Source organism: Vidua macroura, chromosome 1, assembly GCF_024509145.1.
Source record: "Vidua macroura isolate BioBank_ID:100142 chromosome 1, ASM2450914v1, whole genome shotgun sequence".
NCBI classification, from domain to species: domain Eukaryota; kingdom Metazoa; phylum Chordata; class Aves; order Passeriformes; family Viduidae; genus Vidua; species Vidua macroura.
In genome coordinates, this window is record NC_071571.1 from 122,755,553 (window position 1) to 122,775,287 (window position 19,735).

Genomic DNA, 19,735 nt, shown 5'->3' on the forward strand with positions numbered 1-19,735 from the left:
TCTTTTAAGCACCTTTAGAGATGGTTCCCTCATTTTTCATGAAGTATGTTTTGTATCTTAGTGCTTGGCATTATATCCTTTGTTTTTAGGATATTCCTAAGATGCTTATACAACTGACATCACGAATTCCTGCAAGTGAAGGAGCTCAAAACGTGAACTTGGGCAGAACACATGCACACGTGTGCACACAGACACAGCCAGATCCTAGGAAGTCACTTCAGTTTAGTGATCATCCAGATTTCTTGGTCTTCTTTCTTTTCCCTTTGGAAATCAAGTTTTTAATCAGCAACAGGTATGAAATCCTGCCCCCAGATAACAACACACTAGGGCTGTGATGCATGCTAGTATCTGCCCACAGGCCACCTCAACAGTGACAATCTTTTGAGTCTTGCTTGTTTCCATGTTTGGACTTCAAGTTTTTTGCAAAACTAAGAGTGTCATGATCCAATACCTTTATTTATTAAGTAGTCCAAAAATTCAGAGAAGAAATATCTTCGAAATTATTCACTCCAAAGCCAGTAAGGAAAGCTAAAGCAGTAGCAAAATGACCTCTGCCTCTTCTTGTATATGCCAGTAACATCTGAGGCAAGCAGGAATTGGAGATGCTGCATTATAGCAGTAAGGTAAGCCTTACCCACCTTATTCAGAGTGGTAAGAGAAAAGAGATGTGGAAACCTGTCTTCTTAACCCCCTAGAACAAAAGAGCTGAAAATTCACATTTAACTGATTTCATTTTAATCAGATACTCGAAGGAAATCTCTGGCTTTTAAATGCAAAACAGTAATACCATCATTTCTCATCAATCCCTACTTTTAATGTAGTAGAACCGAAGTATAGCATTCCTCACCAAAAAAGTCTAGAAATAAAGATAAAAAAAAAGAGAAAGAAGAAGTGCTTAAATGAATAAAAATTTAATTCAGAAACAGAACATAATAGGACAGACTAAATGACTGGTTCTCTCAGCTGTGGTTTAACGCTGGATACTGTGGGCTCAGGGTTGAGAACCCACATCATTCTTAAATGCCAAGGAAAAGCTTGAACAGTAGTGACTGAATTTGTAAATGGCAGCATCAGAGAAGTCTGAGGTACAACTACAATGAAGGGCTGCACAAAACGCACTGATCACTCTTAATGGTGAATGAAGTTCAATTTAAGTGTAAGAGTGATGTGTCAAGCAGAACAACCCTAACTTTATTTATAAGTAGCTTTAAGGTGACCTTGGGAATGAGCTCTTGGGAGACTACCTCTATTCAGCAGATCTGGGAATACTAAATCTTGAGAGGACAACAGGAATAATCAATAGGTTGTTTCAGATGTTAAACGCTTACATGGGTTTGAGAGAGGCAAACTTCAGTGGAGAAATTTATTCCTGGACCCTAGCCACAAAGAGATTGTGCCTCTACCTCCACAGACAACGAAAGCAAAGAACTGAAGAAGAACAAAAAAAGCAGAAAAACAAAGTGCAAACAGAGGAGTACTGAAAGAAGACGACCACAGTGAGACAGGCAAAAGAATGCAGGTCAGTGTACGCGAGTATGTACTGAAATCTGTTACATAAAGCCGAAAAATGTATTAATCATCAGAAATGTGAAGAGAAGTCATAATATGTATCACTGATCCATTAGTATTCAAACAAACAGTACTACTCATTGAACTACACCGGTTTTGAGAAAATGAATCAATTGTTATTTGGGAAATACGGAATTAGATCAATGTAGGGGGCATGAATTAACCATTTTAATGAGTATTTTTCTGCTGTAGCTGTTCAGTAAGAAACATGCTACTCTACAGAATACTGTTTGACAATGTTACAGTTAGATGATAGCAAGTTTTCTTATCTCTTGGAAGAAATAAGCTGGGAATGTTCTATATGAGTTGATTTAGTCTTTGAGCAAAACATCAAGTAAATTACTCGAGCTCCAACTAGTACCACTAGACCTATGTATGCAACTGTACTGGATATAGCAGAAATACAAAATATCTTTTTGGTTTTGAGAGTATTTTTATAGCAATCAATAACATAAACCTAATGACTTAACTCTACAGTTCATACATGACTAACCAGTACCAACGATCCAGATTTTGGTTTTTAAATGGGTATTTATTCCCATCACAGAAACTCTCCAGCAAGTCAGTACAGACACATGCTATTTGCAGCTTAGCTTTGGAACAACTGCTGTAATACAGATCAAAACTGACATGCTGTATAAAAACTAAGGGGAGAAACTACCTAACAACTCATCTTCTGTGGCTACAAAAAATACTAGTCTCTTTGTGTATCCGAGTATCATTAAAAAAAAAAGCCTTAATGTTATCATGTGCATCTGCTGGGCTACTACTGCAAAAATCCTCTCTGCTTCTGAATTAAGAATTCTGGAAACTGGGGGAAAAACCCCTTATCACCTGAATAAAGAAATATTTCAAGAATGTTTGTACAGAAAAAAAAAGGCTTTCTTAGAAGGTTATTTTAAAAGCAGTGGTGCAGTATTTTTTCATTTATGTTCTGAAAACACTGAATATTTCCAATCTTGTACTAGCAATCTCCTGATTTTAAACAATTTAGAAAAGCAACTCTCAAGTAACAATTCTGTGTCTAATACAAACACAAGATAAGATTGGATACACACCAGAACTGCTTTAAAAAAACTTAAATCCCTATTAAGGTTGTAGGCAGGTATATTTGGATATAGGTAATTTGATAAAAAACAAAATATTAGAGGCTTTTTAAAATTTCAAGCCGAGAGATGGTAGAGGACTAATTTTGCATATTTTCAGCCATGCAATCTTGGTGCATTAAATACTAAGAAAGTAAAAAACAAAATCTTTGTAGTGATGTTTATACGATTTGTATGTTTCACACAGGTGTATTATGAACTACCCAGCAAATAACTGAGGAGTAGTCCAAGATTATATTCTTTTACCAATAAATTGTTTGTTAAATCTGAGGGAGTATGTACCCCAAAGAAGTTAGTGGTGTTACTCCCACAGGAATCAAAGAACATTTGGTTTTCTATAAAGAATACAGAATTAACTTTAAAATTACTATCTGTAGTAGCTCAAGACCTATTTTAAGTTTTACCACAGCATTTCATTTGTTATCTTCAAACAAACTATGTAGCAAATTGATTAAAAGTGATTTCATTTTGAACCTTAGGCAGCTTTTTGTACTGAAGCAAGCAGTCTTATATAAATACCTTTGGTATTTGCTGGATCCTATTCCTAAACACAATGTTCATATTTCAGCTATAATAAGTAAAGCATCTCCAAGGCGTGAGGCACCAGGCTTGCAAGTGTCCAGTTTAGTTTCTTGAGTAAAGTGAGAGTGGTAGAGTCAGCTAAATCCATCATGGAAAGCTGTGTGTGCCACAAATAATTCAATGCTGTTTGGAATGATGGGCAGCTGCCTTCTAGTGTGGACACAAACTGTACTATCACACGCGTGTAATTTCAGCTCTCCCTAGAAATCACAGTTTGTTCAGGTCAAGCTGAGCACACTGGTCACACAAGGCAACGAACACAACAAAGGACCTGCCTAATAAACCACCTAGTACTGTTTCCTGAGACTTCAACACACTCCACATGACCCCCCCATGCAGCACAGCATACTGAAGCTTACTCTGAATCAAAGTTATGAAAAATATAAGCAGTGGGCTCTTAAGTAACTGCTGTACTGTGGACCGGGGTGCTCTGGGGTGGACAGCTGAGCCAGAGGTGCTGCCCAGCAACTTGAAGCCAATGCCAAGTGCCCAAGCCTAGGCTAAGGCAGCACCAGGCCAGGACTCAGAGTAACCTGGAGTTCTCTGACTCATCCTCAGCACTGGACATTACCCAAGTCAGCTGCTGGTTCGAGGCCATGATGACTGCAAGGGAAAGCAGGGACCCAAGAAAGTCCATGTTGTGAAGGTGGGTTCACACCCAAACAAAATTGTTATTCTGGGTCTCCACTACCAAGTCAATCCTGCTGTACCTTCCTCCTGCACCCACATCTAACAACTTAAGACTCCTTGGGAGCCACACAGAACAAAGCAGCCTGCTTGTGAGACAGGATCACAACCCCAGTTTCAGTAGTTACTATTAAAAAAAATAAAAGCTGAAATTTAGCTCTAGCATCTGTGGACTTGGACACAAACATGTTAAAAATAAAATTGAGCTGTCAAAAAAAGATGCTCTGAAAAAGAAATCACTGCAGAAGATGGCAGTTAATCCCCCTTCAGTGCTCCACTTAAAAGGAGCACTAGAGTGACTAGAGGCTTGCTAGTCACTGCTGTCTGACACAGACAGCTAATTAACAAGGAGGAACTGCTCCATATTATTAGTAGCAAGATACTGATTTTACCGTTATCTTGTTCTCGCAATCCAGTCTTTTGCCAGCTTCTTTTCATCTGTTGGGCACTGCCATTTTCCCAGACTGCAAGGTCTCCAGACAGCATAATTTGTGCAGTGCCTAACACAAAGGAACCATTATGCTTCACCAAATCTCAGGTGCTCATGTAATGAGAACCCATTACAATATTGCTGTTAAGGTGGTCTTAAGTTCTCATGGCATATTATGACAATACATACACTTCACTTAAAACTCACTAAAAACTTTGAAGTAATTATAAGTATTTAGCTTGTGTGAAAAAGGAGAATAAACAAGAAGTTTAAATTCTCGAATCTGTTTCTTTTATGATCTGAAAGATCAATGAAATGTAAGGAAAGTATCAACAAGGAAATATTTTTATCTTTTGATTTCTTTCTCCCTTTTCCTTCATGCACTATCTTCTGGTTCATATTTCTTACCCTGACTGTATTTTTATCATGTCCCTCTGTGTCCTTGCAAATTTTGCTTTTCCTCAGAGAGTTGACACTTAAAGAAAAATACATTTAAGGGGAGAATGAGCTAGAAAACATTTGAAAGAAAAGAAAAAGAAAAAGGCCTGGCTCTGAATGCTCAATTCACTTTTCTGAAAGAATATGGAACATGAAGGGTTGTTAGTAAACAAACATCATTCCTTTTGCTTCCAATGCTTCATGTCCACTTACAGGATGATGTGTTTTAAGAACACCCTATGACACTGAGTATTATAAGGTAAGTTTATGTTCAAACTCTGAAAACGAATTCCAGAAACAATACAGTTTCATACTGTACATAAGTATTGATGAAGGCCAAGTTAATATAATACAGTATAATGAGAACTTAAGTAATTTTCATACTGTGAAAGAAGTGCCCTAATGTAATTCCTGTTTATATTGAACTGCAGAGGGATATCTCCTTTGAATGAGACACATGACAGTGATGAAAAGAAAGTTCAAAATCCCTACAGTGAGAATTACATGATATCCTCAAAATGAGTTTCCACTTGACTCTTGTTGAGTCAACACATGGAGCTTTTTAATCTCTTCCAAAAGTACATCTTCCAGCATTTAAAGCACTTCACATGTATAGAGAATAATCAATCATTTCTGGAAAGCAGCTTCTCCTCTTAGACAGGAAGACCGCAAATAAGGCATATAAACCTGACTGCTTTTAGTACAATGCATTAAAGATGGATTTGAATTAATTACTCTCCCTAATAATGATATTTTTTAAAAGGCACCTTGAAAGTTTTGAAAAGGGAAAGTAATAAGCATACTTTTGAAGTTTCTCAAATTCTGTGATTTTTATATTTATGCCAAAACATTTTTTCTTCAATACAGCTGGTAAAACTAATACACAATCAAATCTATTAAGCTGCACTGTAATTTAAAAAAAATTATTCACTGCTGATTTCTAATCTGTTTTGAATACACATCTGTGTAGCAGAAGCTAGTAATTATTTCCCTGATACAGCAGTTTTTTATACATCGTACAATGTTGCAATCTGCTATCTTTTGAAAAAATGCTGCTGTAATTTTCAAAACACCTCAGTACAAATACCTCAAAAACCCAAAAGTTAAGTCAGGAGAGCCAATGTAAATTCAGGTTCAGAGAAGCACTACTTATGCCAACTTTTATATTTTTGTCTGTGTACAAAACTGTCACTTTAGACAAAGGAAGATTACACAGATTACTAAAGATGACTTTTAGACATAAAAAGACATTGGGAATATAAAGCAAAACAGTGGTTGGTGTCATTGAAGCCTGTGTGGACATCTGTCACAGGTCAAAGTACTAGCCTAGCCTGTCATGACCAGCAGGGAGCTATGAAGAGGACTATAGTCTGTTTCCATTTGGCTGAGCAAATATTTTGGGAATAAAAAACGCAGAGGAATAGCATACAACTCCAAGCTGCACGGAAAAGGAAGGTATCTGGATGAGAGTAAGGATTTCTAGCTCTTTGGTTTGATGGTTTTTGGGGTGAGAAAAGGTCTTTCTAGTTAGCTCTTCAACTAAGGGTATGGGAACCTACAGCAAGCACACAGTGCTGGTGACATCTGTCCAGTCTGAAACACAGAAGGCCACTGTGCAGTGAGGTTATGCCATATGGGCGGAACCACCTTTGTATGTATTACACATTAGAGAAATTATAGAAGGCACTTCTCCTAGACTTTTTTTGTGCAGTGGTAATTGTTGGGAGACAGACAAGACCACCATCCTCATGTGCATCTAGGAAGACATTGCAAGAATGCTACGGTCCAAAGAATGACTGTATTATTAATATATCAGTTTGGTAAAAACTTGGTAAAGACAGTTTGGGAAAGACAGTTCTTTAGTTCACCAGCGGCCGTGGCCTTGCTCCTACTGGTAGATGCTCAAAACAACTCTGAAAATTTGCGAGATAGGAAAGGTCTTGCCATTCTTGCTAGGGGAATCCAACATGCCCTCAGAAGTGAATATTACCTTCATGCCTGATGTTGCCCAGCTTGGTGTCAGGTCTCTTGGCCTTTGAATCAGTGTCAGCACAGTTGGTACAGTGGCTACTAAAAAGAGAGAACACCTGAATCTGTGATCTTGCTGTCTATCCTGGTAGTCATGGGAGTATTTCAGAGAGATTTTTAGCTGAGAAACCAAAGGGAGAGATTGTCCCTGGTCGCAGCTGCACTACAACTTTCAAAAACATATTTTCAATAAATCAACATTGTTTTGATGAATTGTTCCAAAAGAAGCAATTTGAACTCTGTCCTCCACCTAAAAATCAAAGGGAAGGAAAAGCAAACAAAACACTTCAGAGACACTTCTTGAAGAGGAAGTGCATACACCGTGCCTTGGAATGTAATGGTCTCAGACGACAGCTTTTTAATAGCTTTACACAGACTCAAAGGGGTGACTCCCCCTTTCCATACATCCCACCTAGGTTTTTCTTAAAACTAGGGCTTACTATGTACTGACAGAACATGAATGGGATCCAGTACTTTCTTAAAATTAGGTATTACTGATCTGCTTTACTAATATGGTATGCTGTCATATAATGCCTTACATATAATTATAAAAGTAACCAAGTAACCCTTTAGTTATTTACATGACCAGTTCTCAGAAAGGTCCTTTAACGGTATCTTACATTCTTCATCTTAGTGTCTCGACTACTTCTTGCTGTGAGCATTTTATATATTCGAGCTCTCCCACTTAAGCAGTTTTTTGTATTTTCTGTATTTCTTATGACTGTCAGGAAAAGGGTAGTCACTGGGGACACACTAGTGACCACACTAAATTAGGAAGCAGTTTTCAGCTCGAAGAGTAATGTGACATCCTCTTTCTAAAATAGCATGAAGATTTTCTTTCATGCACATTCTAGATTCTGGTTTTTTTTTTATTCAAAGCATATTTCAAGAAAAGTCTGCCTGAGGAAACAAACTAAAGCCATCAATAGAGAAACTACCACAGCAACTTACTGGAAGGCAATAAAAATGAAACAGCTTTTTAAAGAGCTCTCAAACTTAACAACAAAACCAATTAAAATTGTCTGTACTTATTTAATTTGCAATAATTCCATTTCAAGCAACTTCGCTTGGTTGTTGGTTAGCAGTTCAAAGTGAAAACGACACTTTCCTCCACTACCTCCACTACCAATACCCATACACTTCTCCCATCTCAAACATTTGTCAGAGGCACAGGGAGAAGCTGACCTCCACTATTTGATGTGGTGGTTGTATGATCAGATGAGTTGAGGAGAAGCATGCTCCAAAATGGAAGAGTCCTCATAAAGAACTCTTTCAGCAGATACTGCCCTGGCAACCACATCAACAGCCTCTAAGCACAACATCCTTGACCATTATTCTTATGCTGCTCCTACCACAATTTCTCAGAAAAAGAGACGCATCTTAAGATGCCTACTGTCAAATGGGCAACTTCAGTGAGTTTCAGATGCTACCAAAAAACCTGGCAATAAAATAAGCATAACTGGAGCATGCTTATGGGAAAATATTCAAACTTTACCTCATTTCCCCCAAATAATTCACTACTTTCCTCACCAGTTTTATTTTCCAAACAGATTTAAAGGCATAATGCAGCAGTTCTTGAGAGAAAGCAGACATGTAACAAGAATGGAAATTTGCTTTTACAATATATTATGGAACAAACACAAACTCTTTACTCAAATGAGTTGAATTTCTAAGTTTCACATGCGTAATGCCACTAAAGTCAACAGAGCTACACACATGAAACTGAAAGGTCAGCAAGTGCTCACTAACACAAAGGTTTACAACCTTCCATTTGATAACTTACCTTGAGGTTGCAATTTCCACTTTGGTTCTTGCCATGGCAGCTGCTCGCTGTGCACCCTCTATTGCTCTATCCACCTTTTCTCTAGTTTTTGTGTTTCGTATTGGTATAAGTTGCTTTCTTATTCCACGGACCAAAATGTTATTTTTGTACTTTCCCTCTTCTTTGGTGCCATCTGGAAACATGGTACATCCATATCCATGCCTCCTGTTATTCAGCCACTCTCCTTCGTATTTCATACCATTTGAACGCTCACTGATACCAAAACCGCTGCGCTTGTCGTTCTTCCATTCACCCATATAGGCTTCTGTAGTGGTAGCATCAACATGGTCTTCCAGAGGGCTATAATCACAGTCACCATCTCCAAAACTAATCGTAGAGTTGGCGTCACTAGAACTAATCCTGCTCATAGCAGCATCGCTCCTTACAGAGCTCCGTTTGCTAGATATCGATGACCTAGACTCCGATTTTCTAAGTTTTATACTACCAAGAAGGGATCCTCTTCTGAATAAGCCTCCTTTTTTCTTAATGCCCATGGCTTCTGGATCACTGTGAAAATTGAGCACAAATCCTCCTCTTGTTCCAGCTGGACTGTCAGAAGTGACGTCATGCAGAACAGTGCCATTGCTCTGCTCACTTCGAAGTGACGCCAGAGATGTTCGGAGAGGTGAACGGATCACAGTGGCCATGCCATAGGGTACACTCTGACGTACACCATATCCATGTCTCATCCCTCCTGTCCACTGCCCCTGGTAGGTACCTTTTAAAGTAATAAGAAGTTAAATTTAGGAAGCTGTTTACCTAGCCCTCTCCATCCAATATGCTACAAGAAACACTACATTGCCAGCTCTGATTTTGGTAAGAAGAGATGCACAGGACACAGACAACCTACTTTTGTTACTTGTTTTACTTAAAATTATTTTAAAGCAAATCCTTCACTTTCACAGCTGATTTATTTCGGCAAGTAACACAGTAACAATAATCATAAGTGTTTTTTTAATGGATCTGTCCAGGAGAAAAAAAAATTGGGAGAAATTTCTAAAGCAGGACTCTCTCAACATTTTTTTAAGGTGGACTGATAGGAGGTGGCCAGCAGAAACAGACACACATTATATGTAGTCAGCTGAGGAGGGAGAGAGGGCTGGAGAGAAGGGAGAAAGCAGGACACTTACAGCTCTTGTGCCCAGCTGCCCACAGAAAGAGCAAGTAGGAGAAGTAACCATTCTATTATTGTGGGTTTAAGGTGACTACAGACCTCGCCTTGTCAGGAGCTATTTGACAGATTGTTTTCAGATGGCCTTTTGGATCCTCTGTCATAAACCTCCATTGTAAAATTAAATATTTTAAAATTTTTGTGCGGATTTGAATGAATGAACAAAACCTTAGGACACCTTTTTCTTTATGAGCTCTTTATACCAACACTTTCTGGTATCCCCAGTACATAAACATGCACTGCATTCTGTCTTATGCTCTCTGACAGAAGGATCTTTAGCCCTTTTTTTGCCTTTCATTTGTTCTGCAGTATGTAAGAAAGGCAAGGCATAACAAAACACTGCACAACATTCTAGCAAACAGTTAATTGTAACTACTCTTGTAAAAAGTTTTAAACAGCAATATAAGGAGGGAATATGGTATGCAATATGAAAAGTCATAGATGGCCATGCAAAGTTGCACTGGAGCCAAACCCCACCTTTATCAGATTACTACAGCAATTTTTCTTCTTGTATTCTTGAAAGGCATTTTCATTTTGACACTTGCCAGTGTCTGCTCTCTGAAGGCCATTTCTAACAGAGGCTCCAAAGGAAGGTTGCACGGATACGGTAACTAGCAAGTAGAAGATAACTTATTTTGTGATGTAATTTCACTCTAATTCCCACTAAACTACTTTAAGCTCCTTAAAATGAAGTTGCTCACCCACCTAGTGCTGGTTTTTTTTTTTTTTAGAAGCTACTTTGAATATTTTTACAGAGGGATGAATAAGCAATCTAATTTTTTAAAAAAATTTGATCTACTTCAGTTGGAGCACCTATTAACTAGTCAGAGAACTAAATATCAAATGTCAAATTCAGTGATTGTTAACATTTTTGTGAAAATATTTGTGAAGTACCTGCAGTTAAAGATGTAGATCCAAGATTGCTTTGCTTTGAGGTTCAATCTCTTCTATATATACATACTGGTTTGGTTGTGTACGTGTCCACATTTATCAAGTACTGACTTACTCTTTACCTCTTCTGCTAACTTGTATTTCAGTGTTAACACAAAATTAAATTTCCTAAGTCTGTTTTTGCTATTATATAATACTAGAAAGGTTCCAAAACGTAACTATTTCATGTTGGTTGAAAATTCTACCAAGTGGAAGGTTTTTAACAGATGGCTGCTGAAACAAACAAATAACTTTCTTAGTTTCTTTCTCATTCTCTGTATCCTGGATACCTACTACTGCAGTGGTTGTAAGGGTGCTGAATCTAGGAACATGATTATTTAAAAAAACTCAGCATATGGGGAAGAACAAATAGAAACATGAGCACAAAGCACTGGTATGATATGTTCTGTAAATACTGCAAATATACAGCCACAATCTATTTTTTTTTGTTTTAATAAACAGAAAATTCCTGGAAATACATTAATATTTTATGAGCACAAATTACTTCATTTTGTCCCTAATTATTTCTAGGATCTGTAATGACTTACTGGAACTAAGAATCTGGCTGCATACACTTATTGCTACATATTATAACCCCTTTATTGTTCTGCACTAGTTAATTTTGAAATAATAAATCTAAGTTTAATTTTAATTATACTGCAATATTACATTAGAGGAGCATCTCATAATTATTGCTCTCCATGCTGCTTACAACATCAGACTTTAAGCACAATCAACTATTTCAGTACAGAATTTTAAAGAAGTATAAAAGGTCAGCCTCTTTTTCTTACTAATATTTTAATTAATAAACATATGTTTAATGGAAAGCTCAAAAATTAATTAATTAATTAATTTAAGACTTGTATTTTTCACTACTCTAGAAAGAAGGGAAGTGTTTGCTGCTGCCCTTAAGGGCATTAAAACAAGAACAATTAATATGCTGCTATTCACTAGTCTAATTTTCCTTTTTTGGGGGGAAATAAAACCCATGCCAGATTCTTCTAAAGAGAAAATAGTAAAAAAGAAAATGGAAGATTCATACTCATTTAGTCTTAAAAATGTATGAGATATTTAGGCTGAGTTTTATGCAGTGTAGCAGGTAACACTTATCATTCTATTACAGATCTGTCAATGGAAAGGCTTCTGATACTAATACTAAAAAGCCAACTAGTTTTCCTTGGTTTTTCAACTCACATTTTAAAGGAAAAGTATTTCAATGACATATGGAGAGCAGTGTCCAGAATGTAGATACAAGAACCTTGTACAGTAATTTGACTGACTATATCAGACTTTAACTGCATCACCTTCTTCTATAAATTTTAGAACTCTTTAAACAAGCAAGACAAGGTATATTGCAATATAATTAAATATAATAATGTATAAGACACAACGAAAAAGCTTTTCCCATATATGAAGATGAAAACATGCAGTATTTACCTTCTTTCTAGATAGAGATAAATATGAATGATACATCAACAAACACACCATATTCTGTCTCACCTTACAGGATAGTTGTTCAAAGCAGTTCCTCTAAAGGTCAATTATCACAATTTTAATTAACACTGTAATTACCAACATAATTTAAAATTATATTTACCATAAAATAGTAACAAATAGTAACATTGTTTAGGACTAATTTTTCAAAAGCTAGGCTTGCTATCCTTTGTAACTGAAGAAACATACAGCCACAACTGCTGACCATCCATCTGGTGTTTAATTGGTTCTCTTGAAAAGGTGTTCATATTTTAAGCTTCAGAGCTATTAGAAAGTGTAATTTTTTTCCTCTTCTTTTTGTTGGCAAGTTGTTCTAAGATATAATTTCATAATCTGTTTCCTTAGTTACAGTGTGCCATCCCTTCTAAAACACCCTTGGTGCATCTTACAGCTGTAAATGTCATTGCCCACTTGCAGCTAAAATTTAAAACTACACTGTGAAAAAAACTGAGAGGCCAAGGACCCACTTAACTACTCCACTTGCTCTTATCCTTTACTTAGATATTCTATAGTTTAAAAAAGCTGTTGTTGCATTAAGACTTTTGCACACTTTTTTCGCTCAAATGTTAAATAAGCGTAGACCGAGAAAGGAGACATCTCAGAAATCAATGAACATATGTGACCTTTGCTTCAGGGTGCTTTTTCCCCGATCTCCCTCTGTGGAATGACAACATGCAATTGGTTTTTGCTGTTGTTGGAAGGACCATACATAACCAATTTAGACATACTGAAGTTTCAAATTAGGCCATAGTCACTCCTCTGGTAGGCTTTGCATCTTCACGCAGATTAACAAAACCTAGGAAGTTTAAGGGAGGCACAAAAATCAGGATTGCTGCAGGGGACAGATAGACGGGCCACTTGAAAGCCCAATGTAATCACATGCAATGAATGAAGTATCATGGTTTATAAGCCACAGTGTTTTCCTCAGAGATTTGACTGAGTGACAATTTTAAGCATCTAAACACAGCATGACATATATTACTCATGTCATGAAAAATGTTGTGTGCAAAACTGAGGAACACTGTCAATGCTTATTCTCCTTTTCCTTCAATGATATCTCATAATACCACCAGTGCATTTTAAAGCAATGTATGGGGATACACTAAAAAAAACCAACCAAACAAAAAGCTAGCTGCAAAGAGCTAGCATTATAAAGCTAGCATTGTAGTGAGTTTGAAAATAAACTGGCAGTTGGCATAGTCTAATGAGTTATTTCTCTACATTGGTATTCTCTGGTATTCATGAACAGAGAGTTTTCCTGCAACTGTTTTAAATTATGTTAAAGATACACGTGTAAATCTGGTTTCCTTATAAACCCATTTCAAATGTTGTTCTGGTGTGCAAATACATCTATTGTTCCCAGAGCATGGAAACAAAAGCACATCTGCAAACATCTATGACGTACTGCTCTGCTTCATTCATGAGTACTTTCATTAAAATCAATGGGACTTCACACCCTCTGTTCGTATGAGCTGCAACATGCAAAAGACTGGAGCAATGACAACAGATTTCAGCTAAGGGAGTGAACTGGATCCTTCATATGTTGTTCTAAGGACATATGTTGTTCTTCATAAGTCTAAATACTGAGAGAATTTACCTCCAATAACCAGCACTATATGAAGATTTTTTTAAAATGCCATAAGAAGCCTGAAGAAAAAAGGATTAAAACAACTTCATTTTGAGAAAATGATTTCTAGAAGATTTACTGGAATGGCAATTTACTTTTCCAGAAGGGAAGGGAGAGGAAAAAAAAAAGCCACTGCTTGTAATTAGCCAAAATAAATATAATAAAAATTGAAAAGTGCATTGTGTGATGAAAGTGAAATTGAAATTCTGATCTCTTCCATACTTTGATTTTGGTGGTGTCTTTTTTTAAATTTTGTTTTATTTTTATTGATCCACAAACATAGCTGCCTTTGAATATCAGAACTTTCCACACCAGGAAAAAATTTTTGGACAGCTACAAATATCTCTAAACAAGGGGACAGAAAGGTACAAAACCCACTGCACATTTCCTTGCCTGAAAGAACTGAATCTTACCAACTTGCTATATTTTCTATTTTGGAAAAGAAAAAATAGGAGCCCAACTGCAAATATCTAATTTTCTGCCTAATACAAAAATACCCATTCACCTGAAAGTTTGACCAGAGATGATGTGACAAAATTCCTTGAAGAAACCAGCAAAAGCATCAGTTGAGAGCTGCTACATGGGTTAGTCCTTTAGTCACATCACGTGAACAGTACCTCAGATTTCGGTAAATTCTATTACTTGCCTGTTAACTGAACATGTTTCTGAACGCTGAAGCAAGCAGCATTTCTGTAAAAAAAACATCTTAGCAACTCTCTAATCCTAAAACTGAGACCCGTTTTTCTTCCTGTTACAGCAGACCAAACCTGCTCCCTTGTCCCTAGCTGAGGAGCAACTCTGCAGAAGTTGCAGGTGGCACTTCCAGCGAGGCCAATGACAATACAGCAGCAAAGGCTGAATTAAAGAGTATCAAGCTTATTTATCGTGCAGAGCATGAAGAGACAGAGCTACAAGAACTGTAAGTGAGCACTCAAGTAAGCTCCAGTGCTCGCTAACCTCACTGAACCCTGACTTGACCGCTGCCGACTTCAGCAGAGGGCGGATGGCCGCTCCGCACGCCCACCGCGGGCTCAGCCCTGGGACACTGGCTTTGTCGTGGGGAAGGGTGTGAGATGAACGTCTGTGCGACTGCACTGCGCACCTCGTGCTTTGAACAGAATGCTTGAAACTACCCCGTATTTTGGTAAAAACAGGAGTTATTGTACGAGGGTGGACCCAAGTTTCATTGATTTTACGCAAGCTGCGTCCCCACTCCATTAGCTCCAGCCTCCTGATTACAAGCCGAGCGCATCGAGCGCACAAAGCCCGCACATCAGCGCGACACAAGGGCTCCATTATAACAAGTTCTCGCCGTTCCCGCACGAACGCGGTGCGCAGCGGACGAGGTGCCGGGGCTCGCGGTGCCTGCGCTCCCCGAGCCAGGCGCGGCCACCCGGCCATCGCTACCTCGGGCAGGGAGCCCGTGAGCCGCCTCGGCGGGGAGAAAGGAAAGCCGTCTGCAGCGGCCGTAATGCGGATTTCTACCAGCTGGCCGGGAGAAAGCGCTGAGCCCGGACAGCTCAGCGCGCTCGGAGCGCAGCCGGGGCCAGGCGGCTCCACAGAGAGTGGGGCGGGGCGGGCGCCAGGCACCTGTGGCGCTCCCCGGCCGCCAGCGGGGCCTCGGGGGCGCCGAGCGAACGGCGCCGGGAAAGGCGCACGGCCGCGGGCAGGGGCCGGAGAAGCGACGCCGGCGCGAGGGCGGCGATGCGAGCGCGGGGCTGAAGGAGGGGCCCTTCCCACGGCGCGCCCACGCAGGCGCGCGCCCCCCCACCCCTATTCCCTCCCGCCCCCCGGCGCCGCCGCGCGCGGGGCGCCCCCCGCCGGCGCCCACCTCCGTCCCCGTAGGTCTCCACGCCGTATCCGTCCTGCAGCCCGTTGCTCCAGGTGCCCTCGTAGCGGGCCGGCGTGCTGAGGCTCTGCCGCACCCCGTAGCGCCCCTTGAAACCGTGAGACCACTCGCCGCGGTACATCCACCTGCCCTTCGTCTCCACGCCCAGCCCGTGGCGCTTGCCCTGCGCCCAGTAGCCCAGGTATGTGTTGCCGCTGGGCCAGGTGTAGCCGCCCGCCACCTCGAAGCCGTGGGACCAGGAGCCGGCATACTCGCCCTGCCCCTTGGGGCCGGTGCAAATGCCGTGCCCGTGGGCTTTCCCGTCCTCCCAGCCGCCGCAGTAGGTGCCGCCATCGTCGAAGTCGAACCGGCCGCCCGTCATCCAGGGCAGCGGGGCGAGCGCGGCGCCGCCGCCGCCTCCCGCCCGCCTTCCGCTCCCTTCCCTGCTCCGCCTGCCTTGCCTCGCCTTCCCTTCCCGCCCGCCGCCCGACCGACAGCCCCGGCGTTCCCCGCGACTGCGAGCGCTCCGCCGGCCGGCCGCCCGCGCCCAGCCCAGCCGCAGCCCCTCGGCGGCGAGCGGCGCCCGCCCCCCGCTCCTCCCCGCCCGCCCCTCCGCTCCCGCCCGGGTCCGCCCCTGGTGTGGCCGCGCCGCTGCCGCGGGGCAGGTGCGCGCTCCTGGGGCGGCGCCCGCGGCCGCCGCGCCTGGGCGGACTCGTCCCCCGGGAACAGTCGCCTTCGCCCGCTCGCTCCCGGGGCGGTGTCCGTGTGCTTTCTGCTCCCGGGAAAAGGTGCCCCCCGCTGGTCGGGGGCGAGCGCGGCCCGGCCCGGGGCGGGGCGAACCGGGAGCGCGCAGGCCGGGCCGGGGCCCCCGCGATGCCCGGGGGGCGGAGGTGGTTCCGTGCCCTGCCCCGCCTCGGCTCTGCCCGCCCCTCGGGTTCCCGGGCAGGTTGCTGCTACACCTGCTAGCGCCTGCAACAAGTAGTCAAAAAGAGAGGGCTTCCGAGTGCTACTTGTGATTCTTTGTTTTGGTTTTGGTTTGATTTTTTTTTTTTTTCTTACTTGCCCTGAGCTTGAAGACGAGGTTCAAGCTGAAATTGTGCATGAAGAGCGCAACCGAGTTGTGTTTTGTCCCTTTTCCAAATCATGTGTGAAGCCCACCAAGTTCCACGGGTGGAGAAATACGGGACAAAAAGAACGTGAGTGGTATTGAAGCTTTTCAGGGACAGCACGGCTGAGAACTTCATTAGGAGCCTCCCATTATGCCATCAGCTCCGTGATCATCAGGCGACTGAAGAGCTCTAAATCCTGCCAAGTGCTTCTTTGCCAGATATTTGATAATCAGATAAAAAATTGTAAGGGCAAATGACAGGAGAAACACATAAGCATAGAAACTGCAGAGAGAATAGCGGGGAAGGGACTGAAAGCTGCTGTCACAGTATCCTGGCTTTCTGTTCTTTCACAGTTACAGATCAGGACTGGAAAAAAAATATGAAAGAAAACCTTTTTCAATGGGGATTTTGTTAGAAGCATGAATCATATTTGTTACTCATGGGTCATAGTACTATCTGGCCACAGATTATTTGGAAAAGCAGAGAAATAACAATGGCTATGTTAGTAGTTAGAAATATAATTGCAAGTGGAAGATTTGAATTCAAGACATTAAAAATTGAAACAGTCAAGCTTCAGAAATATACCAAATTCAGCCCAAATGTAAGCAGTTTTGACTTAAACCTAAATGAAATTAAAGTATTGCACATACTAAACATACCCATATTACTTGAATAAATTTTCGAACTTTGTGCTTCACAACACACTCTTCTGTGTACGTTTTTATGCCAGGTTTACACAGTTTAGTGCCAAAATATTTCTGCTCTTTCTAGGGGAGAGTTGGGCACCATAACTGATACTGCTGTCTCCTGTCATCATAAGAAGTGTGTGCTTCAAAGCCTTCTTTCTGTGCTGTAAGAGGATTTCTAGTTCTGCTTGAACATGTGGAGATAGAAGACAGTGCTCACATTTGGACACATACATACAAAGAGCAAAAGACACAGTCAAAGACTTGTGCCTTTTCACAAGAAGATGGGGAAGTTTTCAATGCCCCTTTGAGCCCAGAAAATTTTGTTCCATAGTTTTGGAGTGTAGAAAACCAGACAAAAAGGTTGTTTCTGTAACACAGACATGCAGTCTTCCATGTATCATTGGACAAGGCTACACAGTGTGCTGAAGTTAAGGACTGAGGCCTTCACTGCAATATGGTATTTTTGGAAAGCTGTTATTGGGAATGGAGGGGAAGTCTGAAAATGTTGCAGTGGGTGGGATTGCTGAAGAAGATACAGTGCAGTATTCTCTGAGTATTGCTTGAGCTTACTGAGTTTTATGCCCTACATGTCTTGCATTTCTTCCTCAAGAAAAAGATTGGAAACAATAGTGGTGACGACACATGTGCTTTGAGGAGTTTACTATTTTCACTCAATTTATTTTCTGTTTTCTTTCTTCTGACAGAAGATAAAGTCCTGTAATGTTTGAACAGAATTATAGAAGATTGAAACACTTTATATGATTTGGGGAACCCCCTGTTGGAAGTCAGCATGCATAATAAGTGATACAGGTGTAAAATTTTCTAAGCATTTATGTTGCCTATTCATAACTGCATGTTATTATATGAGCAGACTTTTTTGAAGTTGTCACAATTGAACTGGAGCTGCTGACCATTGGGTATGTCTGTTATGGGGCTACTGTTGCTTTGCGCGGTGTTTCTGGGTGCTGTGTGCAGAAATGAGGTGTAAAGTCAGAATTGCCTTGAACAACAATTCTGTGCCCTGTGCACAGCCAGAACACAACCAGCGCAGAGGGGAGCAGAGGTGGGGTGTGGAAACGGATTAGCAAATCCAGACAAGTGCTGCTGTGCCTCGGCAGTGGAAGAGGTGCTCTGGTGAGGGAATGGGAGATTCGCCCAGCTCCTCTGTGGATCTGAGCTGTTTCTTTGAAGGATCAGCTGTGTCCCTCTGCCCAATGGCCTAGACAATAATCACAGTTGTGCAAGCCCTTTGCCAAGCTGGATATCACTTTTGGCTCGGTATTGGTGAATGACTGGATTTGCTGTTGTAAAAACTTGGTAATTGCACCCCTGATGTGTTACTGTACTGATGAATTGTTTATCCCTAAAGCTGTTGATGTTCTGTCTCTTAAGGTATCCCAAACCTATAGCTAATCAGGGCTGCCTTAAGTTCTTATGTCTGTACAGTAGAAGATGTTGTACCATGTTGCAAAAATTAAATAGGCATCTGCCTATTAGTCCTTTGTTTTTCCCCCTTCATTTAAATTTTCCAGTTTTTAATACTAGATTAGCTGAACCAGCAAGATCAGGTGGGCCAGAGATGAACAGTGAAAATTTCAGGAAGGAATCATATTATTTTTCCTTTGTTATCACATGTGTGTCAGTGGGTCCTTTTTTAGTGACCTGCACATGGTGCTAAAATCAGTGGTAATTTTGCATGCGGTTGATATTTCCAGGTGTACTTATTTAAATGAGGTAATCAATTTAAATGAACTTGATGCTTGATGACAAGATAAATTCATCACTGCCAGTCTTCCCTTATTATATTTTCAGTCGGGGATAAATTTTAATAGATGTGAGAATAGAAGTGCTTTGCAGAGAACTCCCAGCATCACTTAGCCAGGTCTCGATATATAAGAAGCAACAGGTGTGTCATTGCTGATGAAGTTGTAGATTTATTATTTGGTTTTTTGGTTGGGTTTTCTTTTTTTGCTAACAGATTTTGCATTGACAGGTCTCAACTTCAGTTCAAGCCACATCATATTTGCTTCTAGCCACAGTGTAAGTAATGCTCATATTTAACCTTTAGCATGTATATGTTAAATACCTTAGATCCACAGATTTTGTTTCCTTTCCTTCTTCCCAGAATTAAATTTAAAATTATTCTACAATTCCATAGATGCAGGAAGTAAGCAGTTACAGGTATATGAATGAGTTTATCTTTTGTCCAAAGTAAATGGAATTAA

The 19,735-nt window shown here is 40.8% G+C and overlaps 1 protein-coding gene across 3 annotated transcripts in view; it reads right to left on the bottom strand.

Moving 5' to 3' along the window:
- JPH1 (junctophilin 1) overlaps positions 1-16,161 on the bottom strand; it is an 82,646-nt gene extending 66,485 nt beyond the window's left edge. For all 3 annotated transcript variants that reach the window (XM_053985577.1, XM_053985587.1, XM_053985570.1), the window contains exons 1-2: positions 15,716-16,161; positions 8,624-9,380 (exon numbers count right to left, since the gene is read on the bottom strand). In XM_053985577.1, the coding sequence (XP_053841552.1) occupies positions 8,624-9,380; positions 15,716-16,094 (1,136 nt within the window). In that variant the 5' untranslated portion in view covers positions 16,095-16,161. The remainder of the gene's footprint in view (positions 1-8,623; positions 9,381-15,715) is intronic.
- Positions 16,162-19,735: the final 3,574 nt, after the last annotated feature.